The 21,212-nt window shown below is 47.1% G+C and overlaps 1 protein-coding gene across 7 annotated transcripts in view; it reads left to right on the top strand.

The window, feature by feature from the left end:
- Nucleotides 1-21,212, top strand: part of CHD9 (chromodomain helicase DNA binding protein 9) — a 178,055-nt gene that overhangs the window by 86,101 nt on the left and 70,742 nt on the right. For all 7 annotated transcript variants that reach the window (XM_083165333.1, XM_083165334.1, XM_083165335.1 and 4 more), the window contains 5 exons: nt 6,565-6,673; nt 9,302-9,448; nt 12,556-12,624; nt 12,706-12,761; nt 18,597-18,714. In XM_083165333.1, the coding sequence (XP_083021459.1) occupies nt 6,565-6,673; nt 9,302-9,448; nt 12,556-12,624; nt 12,706-12,761; nt 18,597-18,714 (499 nt within the window). The remainder of the gene's footprint in view (nt 1-6,564; nt 6,674-9,301; nt 9,449-12,555; nt 12,625-12,705; nt 12,762-18,596; nt 18,715-21,212) is intronic.

Raw genomic sequence — 21,212 nt, 5'->3', positions numbered from 1 at the left:
CCTGATATATGTGAAAGTTTTTATCATGTCCCCCCGTTCCCTTCTCTGCTCTAAAGTATACATATTAAGATCTTTTAGTCTTTCCTGGTACGTTTTGTGATGCAGGCCATGCACCATTTTAGTTGCCCTTCTTTGTACTTTGTAATTCTGCCCACACTTGGTATATGTGCTTGTCCTCCATTAGAGACGTGACTGCAGTGTGTAAAATAGTCACATTTATCTAGTGAATGGAGTTCTGTGGAATTTGCCCCTGCATGGATTTGATACCCGCTGATACAGAAATCAGATCATCTTCCCAGTTGGTTGCGAGGTGTTCAAAATCCCGACAAGGGGGGGGGGATGGTGGATATCGCCCCCCCCCCCCCCCCCCCCCCTTGCAGGCTCGCTACACTCGGCACGCTAATTTATTCTCCCTCTATGGGTGGACACCCACGGAGGAAGAAAGTTCCGGGATTCCGGCATCGGGATTTTGAACGCTGGGAAATTGACCGCATCCCGGTTGCGATGTGTCACTTATGTCACTTATGTCACTTATGTCACTTATGTCACTTATGTCACTTCATGTGTTCTTAGTGAAAGATTTTTCATAGGCCTAATCTTGTTACTGTAGGAATTCAGCAGCATAATGCATCTTCCAACAGCACATTTACTATGGCATGCAAGAGAAAACGGATGTCTGTAACTGGTCTGTGTGTGCAACCTGGCATCACCTTGGTGCCCAGCAGTATATCGCACTTAATTCATGGCATCAGCACTGTGAAAGAGGATGTGTGCTAAAACATCGGTCTACAAACAGGCATTCGTGTGCCGGTGCGCAGCTCGGCTTATCCTGTCTGAGAACAGCCCAGTTACACCTACTCCATGGCATTGTGTACCCCTGTACCAGGACTTGCGTTCATCTCTCACTAGCCCCATAATCATGGATGTTTTGTGGAAAACAAGATAAAAACAACACAATAGAATAGATTTGTAGCAACAAGCATGAACGTAGAAAGCCGTGTTCCTTAACAAACTGATTGGATAGGGAACGAGGCTCTGAAACACCATTAATTACAACGCTACTTCCTCCCCAACAGAAACAAACAATGATTACAGCAGAGTGGGCGTGGGCAGCTCAGGTGCCCGCAGTACCAGAGTCGCTGCATTGATGTGAACTAATTGCTTTCAGTATACAACAAAGCCTAGAGGAGGAGCAGTCTCTGCAAAGTCATTTGTACTCGTGTAGCCTTTTCTGCTTCGTACTTGAGCTAGCAACTCCCAAATCTGCAGTGTGTTGGCTGTATGGTTTTAGGATCAGCCTTCTCTGTGATTTCCTCGGGCTCTCCCCAGCAGCAGCCTGTGATTATCCGATTATGTTCCTGACTTTTCAGCCTGATCAGAAGCAGTTTTGTTCCATTGCCAGACTGCCATAGCACTGCAGGGTGCTGTTAGGAAGTAAGAGGTGACAATAGTCATTGCTGAGGCTTCAGCTGCAGTGTCACTTGCCTGCTCTGTGTGTGTGTGTGTGTGTGTTATCTATACATACACACAGTGACCGCAAGTATTTTACCCAAGAATACAGATCAGAGACTCCGAATGGGTGGATCCCCTGGAATGCACTCTGCTTGGATTGGTCACTGGTGCAATGATTGACGTCCTTCATGTAGAGATGACTGTGAATGGAGGAGCCAGTCTTCCCTGATGGCAGTAATGTTAGTAGTGTAGGGGACAGCAGGACGGACGGCTCCTGACGGCTCAGGAGGAATTGGAGGAGAGGGGAAGCAGCTGACGCGGTGAACAGCGTCCTGGCCACAGGCAGTACCCCCCTCCGACATGCAGTGAGTGTGGGGGATAGGGCTCCCAGGCGGCTGTAACCACAGCAGCGTAGGGGACAGCATGGTGGCATGCTCCCAGCAGCACATGAAGCATTGGCAGGGAGGGGGAGTGGCTGGCACAGAGGTCAGAGGTTGGCAGCCCGGCCACAGGGGCAGTGACATGATGTGAGGAAGGAATGGAGGCAGCAGGAAGTTACAGACTGAGAGTTATATAGTGGGAGGAGCAAGGTCCCCAGCAGCACAGAGTATATCAGGAGATGAGTGATGTGTCAGTGAGGACAGGGCTGCATGTGACAGGGGCAGTGACATGATGTGAGGAGGGGAATGGAGGCAGCAGGAAGCCACAGACTGAGAGTTATATAGTGGGAGGAGCAGGGTCCCCAGCAGCACAGAGTATATCAGGAGATGAGTGATGTGTCAGTGAGGTCAGGGCTGCATGTGACATGATGAGGAGGGGAATGGAGGCGGCAGGAAGCCACAGACTGAGAGTTATATAGTGGGAGGAGCAGGGCCCCAGCAGCACAGAGTATATCAGGAGATGGGTGATGTGTCAGTGAGGTCAGGGCTGCATGTGACAGGGGCAGTGACATGATGTGAGGGGGGGAATGGGGGCAGCAGGACGCCACAGACTGAGAGTTATATAGTGGGAGGAGCAGGGTCCCCAGCAGCACAGAGTATATCAGGAGATGAGGGATGTGTCAGTGAGGACAGGGCTGCATGTGACAGGGGCAGTGACATGATGTGAGGAGGGGAATGGCTGCAGCAGGAAGCCACAGACTGAGAGTTATATAGTGGGAGGAGCAGTGTCCCCTGCAGCACAGAGTATATCAGGAGATGAGTGATGTGTCAGTGAGGACAGGGCTGCATGTGACATGATGAGGAGGGGAATGGAGGCGGCAGGAAGCCACAGACTGAGAGTTATATAGTGGGAGGAGCAGGGTCCCCAGCAGCACAGAGTATATCAGGAGATGAGTGATGTGTCAGTGAGGACAGGGCTGCATGTGACAGGGGCAGTGACATGATGTGAGGAAGGGAATGGGGGCAGCAGGAATCCACAGACTGAGAGTTATATAGTGGGAGGAGCAGGGTCCCCAGCAGCACAGAGTATATCAGGAGATGAGGGATGTGTCAGTGAGGACAGGGCTGCATGTGACAGGGGCAGTGACATGATGTGAGGAGGGGAATGGAGGCAGCAGGAAGCCACAGACTGAGAGTTATATAGTGGGAGGAGCAGGGCCCCAGCAGCACAGAGTATATCAGGAGATGAGTGATGTGTCAGTGAGGACAGGGCTGCATGTGACAGGGGCAGTGACATGATGTGAGGAGGGGAATGGGGGCAGCAGGAAGCCACCGACTGATCGTTATATAGTGAGGGGAGCAGGGTTCACAGCAGCACATAGTATATCAGGAGATGGGTGATGTGTCAGTGAGGTCAGGGCTGCATGTGACTGGGGCAGTGACATGATGTGAGGGGGGGAATGGGGGCAGCAGGACGCCACAGACTGAGAGTTATATAGTGGGAGGAGCAGGGTCCCCAGCAGCACAGAGTATATCAGGAGATGAGGGATGTGTCAGTGAGGACAGGGCTGCATGTGACAGGGGCAGTGACATGATGTGAGGAGGGGAATGGCTGCAGCAGGAAGCCACAGACTGAGAGTTATATAGTGGGAGGAGCAGTGTCCCCTGCAGCACAGAGTATATCAGGAGATGAGTGATGTGTCAGTGAGGACAGGGCTGCATGTGACATGATGAGGAGGGGAATGGAGGCGGCAGGAAGCCACAGACTGAGAGTTATATAGTGGGAGGAGCAGGGTCCCCAGCAGCACAGAGTATATCAGGAGATGAGTGATGTGTCAGTGAGGACAGGGCTGCATGTGACAGGGGCAGTGACATGATGTGAGGAAGGGAATGGGGGCAGCAGGAATCCACAGACTGAGAGTTATATAGTGGGAGGAGCAGGGTCCCCAGCAGCACAGAGTATATCAGGAGATGAGGGATGTGTCAGTGAGGACAGGGCTGCATGTGACAGGGGCAGTGACATGATGTGAGGAGGGGAATGGAGGCAGCAGGAAGCCACAGACTGAGAGTTATATAGTGGGAGGAGCAGGGCCCCAGCAGCACAGAGTATATCAGGAGATGAGTGATGTGTCAGTGAGGACAGGGCTGCATGTGACAGGGGCAGTGACATGATGTGAGGAGGGGAATGGGGGCAGCAGGAAGCCACCGACTGATCGTTATATAGTGAGGGGAGCAGGGTTCACAGCAGCACATAGTATATCAGGAGATGAGTGATGTGTCAGTGAGGTCAGGGCAGCATGTGACAGGGGCAGTGACATTTGAGGAGGGGAATGGAGGCAGCAGGAAGCCACAGACTGACAGTTATATAGTGGGAGGAGCAGGGTCCCCAGCAGTACAGAGTATATCAGAAGATGAGTGCTGTGTCAATGAGGTCAGGGCTGCATGTGACTGGAGCAGTGACATTTGAGGAGGGAGTTGGAGGCAGCAGGAAGCCACAGACTGAGAGTTATATAGTGGGAGGAGCAGGGTCCCCAGCAGTACAGAGTATATCAGGAGATGAGGGATGTGTCAGTGAGGACAGGGCTGCATGTGACAGGGGCAGTGACATGATGAGGAGGGGAATGGAGGCAGCAGGAAGCCACCGACTGATAGTTATATAGTGGGAGGAGCAGGGTCCCCAGCAGCACAGAGTATATCAGGAGATGAGTGATGTGTCAGTGAGGTCAGGGCTGCATGTGACTGGAGCAGTGACATTTGAGGAGGGAGTTGGAGGCAGCAGGAAGCCACAGACTGAGAGTTATATAGTGGGAGGAGCAGGGTCCCCAGAGCCATGATCTTACAGAATTGTTGTCTGTTTTTTGCCCATTTGTCCAGGATGCATTCGGAAACTGTTGGACTGATTTCTATGAAACCCATGCGAGGAGGCTTGATTGGGTCTATTTTAGGTTCACGGCCACGAAGACCCCCTACCCTGACCCCCGTGGGCTACAAAAGGGGTCAGACCAATACACAAAGTGGCTCAGGGAAACAAGATATGGCAAAGTTGCATTATATAGAGGGGGTAGAGGAAATGGGGTTTAAGAAGAAAAATGTGGTCCGATCCGGCAGAGGTGTATGCCGGGCACTCTATGGGCATGGGGAGCATATTTGGGGCCTTTTGCTGGACAGATTTGGATGAGCACTTCAGAGAAGGATGGCAAATGGTCTGGGGCGCCTATCGGACTGGCCAGGACCTCTGTCTGATTGTTCGCCGGGAGCGTGTTCTGAGCCCAAGCAATGTCAGGTACCTCAGCTAGAGTGTGTGTGTGTGTGTGTGTGTGTGTGTGTGTGTGTGCGCAACCTTTATCTTGCACAGAAAGAGGGGGGATGACTGCAGCACCTCTAATTGAGTCCTCTGTCAGAAGAACCCAACAACATAATAACAGGAAGTCTGAGGGCACTGTACATTAATATATATATATATATACTGCGTTTTTGTACTCCAACTTCATAATATATACAGTATGGACCCCGGAGACTGATTCTATTGGCCGCCTAGCGGCCAATCAGGAGCCGACTTTCTCGGCTCCTGATTCGCCGCTAGGCGGCCAATAGAATCAGTCTGAGGAGAGGCGTGGAAGATGAAACATCTCTGCACCTCTCCACTCCAGCCGGGAGCAGCGCGTCTGCCGGAGAAGATGCCGGGGACCAGGTGAGTAGGATTTCCTTCCTTAGGTACCCCTTTTGGATTACTTCGGATCCTGGACCCCGGAGACATCAGCCCTGGAGCCCAGGACCCCGGACCAGAACCAGGACCAAGGCCCCGGAACCGGACTCTTCAGCCCTGGAGCCCCGGACCCCGGACCAGCCCCGGAACCAGGACCAAGGCCCCGGAACCGGACTCTTCATCCCTGGAGCCCCGAAATGGGGCGAAATGTAATAGGGTGCGACATTACCCTGCTGGCTGGTTGGGTCTGGTGCTGGTTCTTAAAATACGGGGGACCCCTAGTCATTTTGTCCCCCGTATTTTAGGAACCAGCGCTGGACCTTGAGCCTGGTGCTGGTTTCATTAAATCAAGGGAACCCCTATTTGTTTGTCCCTCTGATTTTATGATACCAGCACCGGCTTTTTGAGCCCGGGGCTGGTTATGCTTAGGAGGGGGGACCGCACGCCGTTTTTTTTCTTTTTAAACTATTTTTTTACAACAGAACCATGCACAGATCTCAATGATCTGTGCATGTTTCTGATAAAATCGCCAGGCAGAACCTGGTCTATATTTTTTGCGATTTTTTTAGTAACCGCAATCATTAAATATGCGAGTTCTATCCTTTTTAATGGGAAAGCATCTGGATGCGATTTTTAGTCTAGCTAAACGTTGGTTTGCTTTAATACACGCTGTTGAAAACCCTTGGAGTGCCGCTGTCTGTTCCTTCCTACGAGACATATATATATAATAATATATTTAGTTTTTTTTCAAGGATTCACAAATGTCTTAACAAATAAAATTTGTTAGACCTATAATACATTTTTTTAGCAGTGTTGGCTGTGACCAGCAGGAATACTGCATTTTCGGATAACTATCTTAATGTTTATGATTATCACTTACTTTATTTTTGTGTTTTATATATTTTATTTCTGTGGTCACCGTAAACTATTAAGAAGGTGATCGCATTGTACAGTATATGGAAGATAAAGATTTCTGCTTTCAAATGCGTTCCTGTTGTAAGTACCTGTGTCTTTTCTCCCCAACAGCAAATTAATAATTACTCTTGGCCGCAAGCAAAAAAGAAAGATTGAATCCTCAGATGATATTTCTGACCCGGAAACAGCGTTACGGACTCTAAAAGATGATGATCCTCAGGTGAGGTCGTTAGCGGTTGTGCATTTACGGTTTGTTTTGTATTTATTGTTCATTTCCTTTTGTATAGGTCCAACATTTTCTAGCCACTCTTTATAATTATAGACTCTTCAGTCCTTCCCATCCGTCGCTGCCCCAGTGGAACTTAATTTAAGCTAATAACCAACTCCAGGGACACACATGCACTCTAAGCAATTATTTCCATTATCTTTTCTTAACTACCTTGTGCCTAATATGCGTATTTAAGGAAGCGGATGCTTTGTGGGCTGGACTAACTTCCATGACCGCACCCTAGCCTACATATCCTCGTATGTTTCCCTCTGTTATTCTCAGCCTACTGGACCACACTGTGATCCCTTTCTCCATGTTCCCCCGCTGACTTAAGGTGGGCATATATGGTCAGAGAAAATGCCAGTCAGCCAATTTGTATTACTGTCTGTCAACGTTTAGCTCAGAATTACTGACCACACAATGGGCATATTTATTAAGGCAGCTGAAGCAATAAAATGAAAGGTGGTAATACACCAGCCAATCGGCTCCTAAAGGTGCCCATACACTACTTGGACTTCATGAAACCCTCCCTTGTGCCGCCCGGCTGCTTCCTGGGAGGCAGGATTGCATAGGATACACAGAATTTGCATATAATGTTCGGATGTATGAAGCCTTAACAAGAGATAAATGCAAGGGGGATAAGGAGAGATAAACGTCCAGCCAATCAGCTCCTTACTGACTTTTTTCAAACACGCGCTGTAACATGGCAGTTAGCAGGTGATTGGCTGGATGTTTAACTCTCCTTATCACCCTTGCATTTATCTCTTGTTAAGGCTTAATACAGCGGTTCCCAACCTGTGGTACGCGTACCCCTGGGGGTACGCGTCCACCAGCTCGGGGGTACGCGGTGGCCCAGCCTGTAATGGCGGCCGCGGCAGAGAGGGGAGGCTTTTCCAGTCTCCTAAAAAAGCCTCCAGGCTCCCCCAACCCGCCGGGGGAGCAAGCGCCAGCGGGGAGCCGCCGGCTCATCAGGCAGCAGAAGCAGAGAGGGTGGCGGTCACAGAGCTCACTGTGCGCCGCAGACAGTCTCTGAGCGTCTGCCGAGAGCAACAAGTGCCAGCAGTGGGGAGCAGTAACCCCTCCACCTCCACCCAGTGACGTCGCTAGGGGGGTGCGGGCCACACCGGGTGTCACCCTTCTGTGGGGTGACACCAAATAGAGCTGCTCTAACACCCGCACCCCTGCGTCCACTATCCACCATTAACACTGGCAATTAACACTCGCTGCCACAACTGCATGCGCAGCCGTCTACTGACAGGTTAGTGGGGTTGGGTAGGTTACACTTGTACTGGGGATGGCAGCGGGTAGAGAGATATACACACAGGGATACCTCTCTCTCTCCCCCTCTTGCTCGCTCGCTCTCTCTCTCTTCCTCTCTCTCTCCCCCTCTCGCTCGCTCTCTCTCTTCCTCTCTCTCTCCCTCTCCCTCTCTCCCCCTCTCGCTCTCCCCCCTCTCTCTCTCCCTCCCCCTCTCTCTCTCTCTCTCTCCCTCCCCCTCTCTCTCTCTCCCCCCCTCTCTCTCTCCCCCTCTCTCTTCAATTGAGGCCACACCCCTTTTAGGCCACGCCCCTAAAAAATTCGCGAGGGGGTACTCATAAATGAAAATCCTAATCAAGGGGTACGGGAGACAAAAAAGGTTGGGAACCACTGGCTTAATACATCTGCCCCAATGTATCGTATGGGCTATCGTGCAGCCCTTGTGATCTCCGGCTCTGATCCGATGTGCACAGGACCAAGCATGGAATCCGAGTTAAAAGACATCCAATTTGACACTTTTCATCTGATTTATCGAACTTGGATGAAAAGTGCCCAAATCGCATTAGTGTGTGGTCACCTTTTTACTGTCATTTTTCACTTTCATGCCGATGGCAAACAACAAATAAATGTGATTAATAATCTGTATTTTCAAAATGTAAGTTGACTAGAAATTTTATTTGGAGCAAACCACAATTGTAATATATGATGTCTGCATATAGTATTCTAATAAGTCTATAATGTTTTAGGATTTTTTTTTGTTTTTTTGTTTAGTTTTTGTTATGTTTAGTTTAGGTGGATGATTGCTTCCCATTTATAAAAAGAAAAAAATACTTTTAATTGTCAGTTTTTTAGTGTTATGCTACTTGTGTACTTGCCGCATCCATTATTCTCTCTCCACTTTCAATGAAGAGGAGCGGACATGAATGGTCTCTGCAGAGACAGCGCAGTGATATAATTCCTCTTTCCCAGATCCCACGCCCACATATACAGACTGAGTTATGCAATAATAATGCTGAACAGATGTTAACAGGTTTAAAAATAAAAGCAAAACTATAAATGAAAACAGCAATGTGGGATGCACCTTTTATAAAAGAAAAATACATATTCTGTGTCAGATGCTTCCTAAGGCCGGGCGTTTCTTTGTGTCCACGTCAGTGTGACAATAAATACAGGGAATTCTGTAGCGATGCCGGTCGTTCACGTGACTGTTTTAAAGCATGACAATAAATTATGTTTTAAGAAATGAAACTACAATCCCTCTGATCTAGGCTAATAGCAGCTGCTTTTTCCAAGGAAATTATTCTATTTTTTTTCTCTTCACAGAAGCGAAGGTCAAACCGTCAGGTAAAGAGGAAGAAATATTCGGAGGAGGTAGAGGGGAAGCATTCAGAGGAGGAACCTAAGGCTAGTGTTAAAAACAAGAAGAGTTCTGCCCCACTGCCAGCGGAACAGCCTCTGCAATTGTTTGTGGTATGTGTGTCTGCTACTGATTTATGTATTGACCATAACGTTACTGTACACTTACCTTACATAGTTACATGTTAATGTTCAGATGTTCTCAGGAGACCCCTCCACTAGCTAGAAGCACTCGTAGAACTTCAGACACATCTGCTTGGCTACTGATTGTCACGCACAGGTATATGGTGTTCACCACTCATCCCACAGTATGGATTATAGGGGGCAGAGGTATTATAGCGGTGCTTAGCGGAGGTATTATAGCGGTGCTTAGCGCTTTGCTATAACACTTCCTGCTTCGCCTCATTAACGAGGCGAAGCAGGGGAGCGCGAACTCCCCCCTCCGGCAATGTCCCTTCCTGGAGATATCGCTTCAGTTTACACCGGAGATAGCGCATCAGTTTACATTGGCTCACGCAAGATCCCCAGCACAGCCCAGAGCCAACAGCAGGGACAGCGCTGTCCCTGCTGTTGAGATAGGGCTTTGCTAGCCTGGTTCTGGCGAAGCGATGCTGACAGTTCATACATTCGGCCTGCTATCATATAGATAGCAGCGCAGATATGGACAGGGGCTCATAGATTTTAGATCTACTGTACATTGTCTGGGTCTACAATCAAAATGGTAGACAACTAATGGTCGACATGGTCATAAATTCAACACTGGTGGACATGACTTTTTCATGGATTTTTTGATGTCTATGTCGACATAGGTCGGCATAGACACCGTATAAGTGTTCTGCATCCCCTCCCATTCAGGCCATGACACGCTACTATAATCTAAAGGTCCATACACACTGGGTGTTATTGCCCGGCGTGTATGGTGAGAGATGATGGGGAAAATTGCTGGAGTGACACTCTGCATGCACTCTGAGCGGTTTTCTCCCGTTTTGGCAATTTTACCGGGGGGGGTGGGGGGGGGTGTGGTGTGGTGTGGGCAACTTTCCATGGCTGGACACACTCCGCTAATCCTCCACATTGCTGATGACTGTGGCACGTTGCCTCCGCCTGGGACCCAGACACTCATTGCTGGAGGTACCAGCGCCTCTCTATTGCAAAGTCCATTCCACTTATTTTGATGCCGGAGGTCCAGCATAACATTAATTCAAATGCTGCAACCTTCCATCCATGTGACTAATATTGTAATAAGTTACATTGATTCTTCTTTTGTATCTCAAAGTGTTTCTACAAAAATGTCTGTTCTTAATTGTGTTCTAAGTGTAATAGATTTTCACGACCACCTAGGTTAATTCATTTTTAGATTTGTCTGGCTGCAAAAAGCTTTGTTACAACTTCTTTCTGACAGATTAGAACAAGTGCGAACGCCTACCAGTTCTAAGTCTCACTCAGACTACGATCATTTATCTTAATCTTTAGAATGCGTTGGAATCGGTGTTGACTTTATTCAATGAGATGTATGTTTGTATGTGAGGTTTATTTGTCGGGGATTGTTTGTTGTTTTTATTCTGTGGGACAAAGGGCCTTATTCTACTTCACTCTTTCTGACAAAATCCTTCTTAGATGGACAAAACCATGTGCACTGCAGGTGGGGTAGATGTAACTTGTGCAGAGAGAGTTAGATTTGGGTGTGTTATTTTGTTTCTGTGCAGGGTAAATACTAGCTGCTTTATTTTTACACTGCAATATAGATCTCACTTTGAAGTAAAACCCCGCCCAAATCTAATTCTCTCTGCACAAGTAACATCTGCCCCACCTGCAGTGCACATGGTTTTGTCCATCTAAGAAGGAATTTGTCAGAGTGAACTAGAATAAGGCTCAATGTGCCTAGAAATATTCTTCTCCAGCGATCCACAACTAGAAGGTCCAATGCATTTTACCTTCTCGGTGTCAGTGAATGCCTTCAATACGCACATATTTGTGCCAATTCACCTGCATTATACACATGCATCTTGTTGGAAATCTAGATGCTCATGGTAAGGTCGCACAGGGCCACCTAAGATGATTTCTTCTTCATGCTCTGTGGGACACTGGAACACAGAGGTATAAGTGACGGTGTCTGCAGAGTGATGCTGGTTATACACTAAAGCAATTCCCGTGGCCGCCCCACAGGAGAGAGCGTGCATACACGAAATGGCCAGACCCCACGTCAATTGTAATCTGATTTATCATGCGATAACATGAACACCGACTCGACTCCTCATGGCAAGATGACATGAGTTTACACGGGACATGACAGCGGGTACCTGATAGATAAGATATTTATTTATGAAGTCATACTCCTTCGATCTATGGTGTCCTGTTTGTACAGGGAACACCTCATGGGTGCTGTATGATCATAACCAACGGCGTCTCGCCTAAATTGTGATAACTGACAAGTGACAAATGCTCAAATCTCATCCTCATTCAGTGCAGGAGGTACCAGATGCATATACAGCAGGTCCGTGCAAAATTCTTTGGCTTCCATGGGGTATGGGATCAGAAGGACCACCAGGGTGCCCCTTTTAGCACGATGACACTAGACACTGCCTCACCTGGTCTCACCTGATGTTTCTGAATGGGCCCTGGAGGACTGGAAATATGTGGCGTGGTTTGATAAGACACTGTTCCAGTTGTTTTAGGCTGGGTGTAGAACCCATGAGGCCACGAATCCCAGGCTAGTGGTTCACTAATGTGGCATGTGTTCACATGGCATGGGTTGGCTCTGGCTGAACACATCAATGGCCATAAACCGCTACATTGCCGTGCGTTGTGACTATTTCCAGCCCTCCACTTACCTCCACAATGATGACATATTCCAGTACGATGTCATTGGTTCCAGATTCGGTTACAGGAGCTTTCTGGAGAGTTCCAACGAATGCTGTGGCCACAATGTTTATCCAACATGAACCCAATCAATCATTTATAAAACGTGGGTCATTTGCACCTACAAATATTAAGGAGCTATAGGAAGCTCTCCAGATGACATGGTCAACATTTTCCCAGAGGTTTTCCATTCACTTATGGAAGCGATGCCACGTCGAGTTGCTGCACATCTTCAGGCTAGAGTGGCTCTAGAATAGGTGCACATCCCATGACTTTTGGCACTTTCGGTGTACGAATTTCTATTTAAATGTGATCTTGGCATTGGACAGTGAATGTAAACAATGCATATACTTTTTCCTCAGGAGAACCCCAGTGAAGAAGATGCTGCCATTGTGGATAAAATATTATCTTCAAGGTCCATAAAAAAAGAGGTGAGTATCTACAGCATCTCCTGATGTGGGATTGTCCAGTTTCCAGCATGATATCCAATATTATCTGCATTTTTGTTTTAGACTCAGTCCGGGATGTTGGTTGACGTGGAAGAATTTTATGTCAAGTACAAAAACTAGTAAGTAGAGTAATATTTCTTTTACGTGTTTATGGCACCCTGTTCTCCAGGTCCCCTTCCAACTGGCTTCTTTGTTCCTACATAATCTTTCATAATTGACATTCTGACTATATCAGCATCAACACACACAAAAAATTACACGCATGTAAACCTTTTCATTGTGTCAACCTTTTTTAATGTGCCTTTTTTCTTCTGCCTACCTACCATTAGTGGTCGACCAAATGATCCAAACCTGTGCCCCTGCTGTAACCTAGATCACACCTGGGCCCCTGCTGTAACCTAGATCACACCTGTGCCCCTGCTGTAACCTAGATCCCACCTGTGCCCCTGCTGTAACCTAGATCACACCTGTGCTCCTGCTGTAACCTAGATCACACCTGTGCCCCTGCTGTAACCTAGATCACACCTGGGCCCCTGCTGTAACCTAGATCACACCTGTGCCCCTGCTGTAACCTAGATCACACCTGTGCCCCTGCTGTAACCTAGATCACACCTGTGCCCCTTCTGTAACCTAGATCAGACCTGTGCCCCTACTGTAACCTAGATCACACCTGTGCCCCTGCTGTAACCTAGATCACACCTGTGCCCCTGCTGTAACCTAGATCACACCTGTGCCCCTGCTGTAACCTAGATCACACCTGTGCCCCTGCTGTAACCTAGATCACACCTGTGCCCCTGCTGTAACCTAGATCACACCTGTGCCCCTGCTGTAACCTAGATCACACCTGTGCCCCTGCTGTAACCTAGATCACACCTGTGCCCCTGCTGTAACCTAGATCACACCTTTGCCCCTGCTGTAACCTAGATCACACCTGTGCCCCTGCTGTAACCTAGATCACACCTGTGCCCCTGCTGTAACCTAGATCACACCTGTGCCCCTGCTGTAACCTAGATCACACCTGTGCCCCTGCTGTAACCTAGATCAGACCTGTGCCCCTGCTGTAACCTAGATCAGACCTGTGCCCCTGCTGTAACCTAGATCAGACCTGTGCCCCTGCTGTAACCTAGATCACACCTGTGCCCCTGCTGTAACCTAGATCACACCTGTGCCCCTGCTGTAACCTAGATCACACCTGTGCCCCTGCTGTAACCTAGATCACACCTGTGCCCCTGCTGTAACCTAGATCACACCTGTGCCCCTGCTGTAACCTAGATCACACCTGTGCCCCTGCTGTAACCTAAGTCACACCTGTGCCCCTGCTGTAACCTAGATCACACCTGTGCCCCTGCTGTAACCTAAGTCACACCTGTGCCCCTGCTGTAACCTAGATCACACCTGTGCCCCTGCTGTAACCTAGATCACACCTGTGCCCCTGCTGTAACCTAGATCACACCTGTGCCCCTGCTGTAACCTAGATCACACCTGTGCCCCTGCTGTAACCTAGGTCAGACCTGGGCCCCTGCTGTAACCTAGATCACACCTGGGCCCCTGCTGTAACCTAGATCACACCTGTGCCCCTGCTGTAACCTAGATCACACCTGGGCCCCTGCTGTAACCTAGATCACACCTGGGCCCCTGCTGTAACCTAGATCACACCTGGGCCCCTGCTGTAACCTAGATCACACCTGGGCCCCTGCTGTAACCTAGTTCACACCTGGGCCCCTGCTGTAACCTAGTTCACACCTGGGCCCCTGCTGTAACCTAGATCACACCTGGGCCCCTGCTGTAACCTAGATCACACCTGGGCCCCTGCTGTAACCTAGATCAGACCTGGGCCCCTGCTGTAACCTAGATCACACCTGGGCCCCTGCTGTAACCTAGATCACACCTGGGCCCATGCTGTAACCTAGATCACACCTGGGCCCATGCTGTAACCTAGATCACACCTGTGCCCCTACTGTAACCTAGATCACACCTGGGCCCATGCTGTAACCTAGATCACACCTGGGCCCCTGCTGTAGCCTAGATCACACCTGGGCCCCTGCTGTAACCTAGATCACACCTGGGCCCCTGCTGTAACCTAGATCACACCTGGGCCCCTGCTGTAACCTAGATCACACCTGGGCCCCTGCTGTAACCTAGATCACACCTGGGCCCCTGCTGTAACCTAGATCACACCTGGGCCCCTGCTGTAACCTAGATCACACCTGTGCCCCTGCTGTAACCTAGATCACACCTGGGCCCCTGCTGTAACCTAGATCACACCTGTGCCCCTACTGTAACCTAGATCACACCTGGGCCCCTGCTGTAACCTAGATCACACCTGGGCCCATGCTGTAACCTAGATCACACCTGTGCCCCTGCTGTAACCTAGATCACACCTGGGCCCATGCTGTAACCTAGATCACACCTGTACCCCTGCTGTAACCTAGATCACACCTGGGCCCCTGCTGTAGCCTAGATCACACCTGGGCCCCTGCTGTAACCTAGATCACACCTGGGCCCCTGCTGTAACCTAGATCACACCTGGGCCCCTATTGTAGGTAGGTTTGATCTTATTGCAGCCTCCTAGCTCTCTCTCCCCTCTTATGTATATCGTCGATGCTGCAGATTTTCTTCTCTTCCCATCACGCTTATCCTAAATCTCATCTCTTTAAACTCTTTATCTGGTTACCTTTTGCTTACAGAATTTAGTTCAAGCTGCTTCAATATTCCTCTTCTTCTTACATCTGACGTGATCTCTGTCAACATTCCCCATTGCCGTCTCTGCTCTTCTTCTGACTTTTACCTTGCCCCTTGCCTTGATTACCTTCTCCCGTTCTTGCATCCAGGATTTCTCCTTTATTGCCCACTTCCGCTGAAACTCACTTTCCAGCCCTGTCAGGTTGTCTGTCGGCCTGCATTGCTTAATCAAAGTCTATACTCCCTCCTCACATTCGTAACTTTCATCTCTGTGCCCGGCCTAGTCTCTCTGCACTAAAGCAATCCACACCTCCAGTGCGCTACCTACCACTCCGCTTTCACTGTGAGCTTTGCTGTCATTGAGTGATACAGCTTTAAACATTTTCCTCTGTTGTCTTCTTGTTTCACTGTTTGATGTATCTTCTAATACATATCGAATCTCCTTTGTAGTGGATTGGTCATTTATCTGTGCTTTTCCCCTGTAAGGCCATTACACCACAGTGCTTGGGAGCTACTTAGTATAGAGTGTAGCTGTGGATTTGGAGAGGTGAAGTCGTGTGATCTTAATAGTTGCAATAGATCTCTGCAGTACAGTACCTTTGGTATAAGCTGCTTTTGTCAAGTCTTAGGGGTAATTGTAATAGGTTATGAATTGCAGGACATCAGATAGGATTTATTTTTTAATTGATTGTCCATTTAAAACCTTGCCTAGAGTCACTGGGTTGTCATCATTGCCTCCAATATTCAGGCTATTACCTTTCCCCATAAAGCAGGGTACACACTTGGCTATGTGTACCCAACCCGACATCACTGCACACTTGGCGATGCCCGTCTGATCAGGAGGAAGTATTCAGCAGCGCATCATTGCTAGATATATATATATATATATATATATATATATATATATATATATACAGTGGCATAAGTTTGCCCCAGTCGCCCGGAGGCATGATTAATGTTGGTGCCCCCCTACACACACATTTTATATATCAATCTCTCACTCGGACGCGCACACTCCTTTTACTCATATACACACAGACACACCTTTCACTCAGACCTCTCACACAGACACACACACACCTTTCACTCAGACACACACACACGCACCTCTCAATCAGACACACACACACGCCTTTCACTCAGAAACACACACACTTCTCAATCAGACACACACACACACACACCTCTTTCACTCAGACACACACCTTTCAGGCAGACACACGCACGCCTCTCACACACACACACCTTTTTCACTCACACACCTCTCACTGAGATGCACACACCTGTTTTACAAAAAAAAACAAAAAACACACACTCCTATTTCAACTAAATAAACACAACTTTTCCTAGGAAAACAAACACACACCTCACTTAAAAATCTACGAACATATAAAATCATTGTGCCACCCCCACTGCAACATGAAGCAGCAGGGGCTGTCAGTGCCTACCTGTGTGTGGCTATATTCCCCCACACGCGGTGCAGGAGAGTGCTTCAGCCATCTACGACGTACTGTACAGCCTGGAAGGAGCTGGGCGCACCTGCTCCCCCTAGTGTCAGTCGGCTGCCAGCTCAGTCTCTGTGTGAGAAGAGAAGGCAGCTTCCGTGCCTCAGCTGTTCCGTCGGCTAATGTACAACTGCAGGGATGAATCGGCGGACAGCAGGAGACAATGGAGAAGCGCCCCCTGAAGACCAAAAACCCGGCGGCAGCTGACTCCATTGCCTCCTGCAGTTCCGCCACTGTATATATATATATATAATATATACACTAAACATCGGCACTCACCTTTCCTAGTTTTGGGGTGCCCTATGGCTTGTGACCACATTGTTTAAACAGACATTGTAGGGGCTCTGCACACACTAAATTAACTGATAATAAATAGTGCAGATTTGGTTCATGAATTGATCAATGCATTTAAGCCTGCAGCCCCCTTCACGGGACCCCACCTTTCTGCAGGTCCTAACACTATCGCTGAAAATGGCTACAATACACATAGCTATCACATCAATGTTTGATACCAGGCATGCTCTCTGGTCTAAAGCTTTAGACCAGAGAGCATGCCTGGATTCAAACATTGATGTGATAGCTATGTGTATTGTAGCCATATTGAGCGATAGTGCTAGGACCTGCAGAAAGGTGGGGTCCTGTGAAGGGGGCTGCAGGCTTAAATGCATTGATCAATTCATGAACCAAATCTGCACTATTTATTATCTATCTATATATATATATATATACACAGACGTAAAGTAGATGTAGACCCCTGGGGGTTAGAACATCGCACGGCACTCCAGGATTTTACAGCCTGACGAAGGGGCTCTAAGCCTCGAAACTGTTGCTATATTAAATGTAACTTTTTTCAAAAATCCTGGAGTGCCGTGCGATGTTCTAACCCCCAGGGGTCTACATCTACTTTACGTCTGCATATCCCTGCAAAGGCACCCAGGTTATTGCAAGCCTATATATATATATATATATATATATATATATATATATATATACCTTCCCAGAGGATTTTAAATAGCAAGCTGATGTTTTCAGGTAGATAACAAATACTAACAAGCTTTGACATCCGGATATACAATCCTGTATCCAAAATTGTATATCCTGATGAAAAAGCTTTAGACTTTGAACCTCCCATCATACTGTATATTAAATCTTATATGGCTGTCACGATCCCAGCTTCCCCCACTGCTCCTGCTGAGCCCTCATTGCTCGCTCCTGCGGCCACTGCTCCTGCTGAGTCCCCATTGCTCGCTCCTGCGGCCACTGCTCCTGCTGAGCCCTCATTGCTCGCGCCTGCGGCCACTGCTCCTGCTGAGTCCCCATTGCTCGCTCCTGCGGCCACTGCTCCGGCTGAGCCCTCATTGCTCGCTATAATTACTGTGATGCTGTGAATACTGCTACATTATTGTAGTTCCTGTTATGTAATCCCTGAATACTTTCTGCTTGGGTTCTGGTACATTATGTGGACACACTGGTCTTGGGTTTGAGAATTTAATTTAAATTAAATAAACCATTACACAGTTAAGCCCGCCCTCCAGCCAATAGGAGTCCGTGGGATGGGCTTAACCCTGATAGTTTATTTTGGTCCCGGGAACTGTGCGACCAGTGCACACATATGTACACACACACTCACTCTTCGTGGTGGCAAGACTTTTTGGGGGATCCCACGCATTGCTTAGATGTTAAGTAAATGTATTCACGTCTTATATCTTCCTTTATATTATGTTACACAGACACCTTCTAATGCTTTAAATCCAATTTCCCTTTCAGCTCTTACCTTCACTGTGAATGGGCCACAGAGCAGCAACTGCTGAAGGATAAAAGGATTCAGCAGAAGATAAAACGTTTCAAGGTCAGACAGGCACAAAGGGCACACTTCTTTGCTGATGTAAGTAAGGAAAAACCTCAATCTAATATGGAAGCCTTTGTACGCCTGCCCGTTTATGTGTTACGTAGTAGCTTGGCTTCATAGATGTGAATGTTCAAATATTCTCTGTACAGCGCTGCGGAGTATGTGTGCGCTATATAATATAACCGGTAATAATATTCTCTTTACAGCGCTGCGGAATATGTGTGCGCTATATAATAACTGGTAATAATATTCTCTGTACAGCGCTGTGGAATATGTGTGCGCTATATAATATAACCGGTAATAATATTCTCTTTACAGCGCTGCGGAATATGTGTGCGCTATATAATAACTTGTAATAGTCTCTGTACAGCGTTGCGGAATATGTGTGCGCTATATAAATAACTGGTAATAATAATCTCTGTACAGCACTGTGGAATATGTGTGCGCTATATAATAACTGGTAATAATATTCTCTGTACAGCACTGCGGAATATGTGTGCGCTATATAATAACTGGTAATAATAATCTCTGTACAGCGCTGTGGAATATGTGTGCGCTATATAATAACTGGTAATAATAGTCTCTGTACAGCGCTGCGTAATATGTGTGCGCTATATAATAACTGGTAATAATAGTCTCTGTACAGCGCTGCGGAATATGTGTGCGCTATATAATAACTGGTAATAATCTCTGTACAGCGCTGTGGGATATGTGTGCGCTATATAATAACTGGTAATAATATTCTCTGTACAGCGCTGCGGAATATGTGTGCGCTATATAATAACTGGTAATAATAGTCTCTGTACAGCGCTGTGGAATATGTGTGCGCTATATAATAACTGGTAATAATAGTCTCTGTACAGCACTGCAGAATATGTGTGCGCCATATAATAACTGGTAATAATATTCTCTGTACAGCGCTGTGGAATATTTGTGCGCTATATAATAACTGGTAATAATAGTCTCTGTACAGCGCTGTGGAATATGTGTGCGCTATATAATAACTGGTAATAATAGTCTCTGTACAGCGCTGCGTAATATGTGTGCGCTATATAATAACTGGTAATAATATTCTCTGTACAGTGCTGCGGAATATGTGTGCGCTATATAATAACTGGTAATAATATTCTCTGTACAGCACTGCAGAATATGTGTGCGCTATATAACTAACTGGTAATAATATTCTCTGTACAGCGCTGTGGAATATGTGTGCGCTATATAATAACTGGTAATAATAGTCTCTGTACAGTGCTGCGGAATATGTGTGCGCTATATAATAACTGGTAACAATATTCTCTGTACAGCGCTGCGGAATATGTGTGCGCTATATAATAACTGGTAATAATAGTCTCTGTACAGTGCTGCGGAATATGTGTGCGCTATATAATAACTGGTAATAATATTCTCTGTACAGCGCTGCGGAATATGTGTGCGCTATATAATAACTGGTAATAATAGTCTCTGTACAGCGCTGTGGAATATGTGTGCGCTATATAATAACTGGTAATAATATTCTCTGTACAGAGCTGCGGAATATGTGTGCGCTATATAATAACTGGTAATAATAATCACTGTACAGCGCTGTGGAATATGTGTGCGCTATATAATAACTGGTAATAATAGTCTCTGTACAGCGCTGCGGAATATGTGTGCGCTATATAATAACTGGTAATAATATTCTCTGTACAGCGCTGCGGAATATGTGCGCGCTATATAATAACTGGTAATAATATTCTCTGTACAGCGCTGTGGAATATGTGTGCGCTATATAATAACTGGTAATAATATTCTCTGTACAGCGCTGCGGAATATGTGTGCGCTATATAATAACTGGTAATAATAGTCTCTGTACAGCACTGCAGAATATGTGTGCGCTATATAATAACTGGTAATAATTATCTCTGTGCAGCGCTGTGGAATATGTGTGCGCTATATAATAACTGGTAATAATCTCTGTACAATGCTGCGGAATATGTGTGCGCTATATAATAACTGGTAATAATATTCTCTGTACAGCGCTGCGGAATATGTGTGCGCTATATAATAACTGGTGATAATATTCTCTGTACAGCGCTGCGGAATATGTGTGCACTATATAATATAACTGGTAATAATAGTCTCTGTACAGCGCTGCGGAATATGTGTGTGCTATATAATAACTGGTAATAATATTCTCTGTACAGCGCTGCGGAATATGTGTGCACTATATAATATAACTGGTAATAATAGTCTCTGTACAGCGCTGCGGAATATGTGTGCGCTATATAATAACTGGTAATAATATTCCCGGTACAGCACTGCGGAATATGTGTGCACTATATAATAACTGGTAATAATATTCTCTGTACAGCGCTGCGGAATATGTGTGCGCTATATAATAACTGGTAATAATATTCCCGGTACAGCACTGCGGAATATGTGTGCGCTATATAATAACTGGTAATAATAGTCTCTGTACAGCGCTGCGGAATATGTGTGCGCTATATAATAACTGGTAATAATATTCTCTGTACAGCGCTGCGGAATATGTGTGC

This window comes from Crinia signifera, chromosome 11 (assembly GCF_055691185.1).
Source record: "Crinia signifera chromosome 11, ASM5569118v1, whole genome shotgun sequence".
In the NCBI taxonomy this organism is placed as follows: domain Eukaryota; kingdom Metazoa; phylum Chordata; class Amphibia; order Anura; family Myobatrachidae; genus Crinia; species Crinia signifera.
The sequence above is the reverse complement of the archived record's forward strand: the minus strand, read 5'-3'. Positions and strand labels throughout refer to the sequence as shown.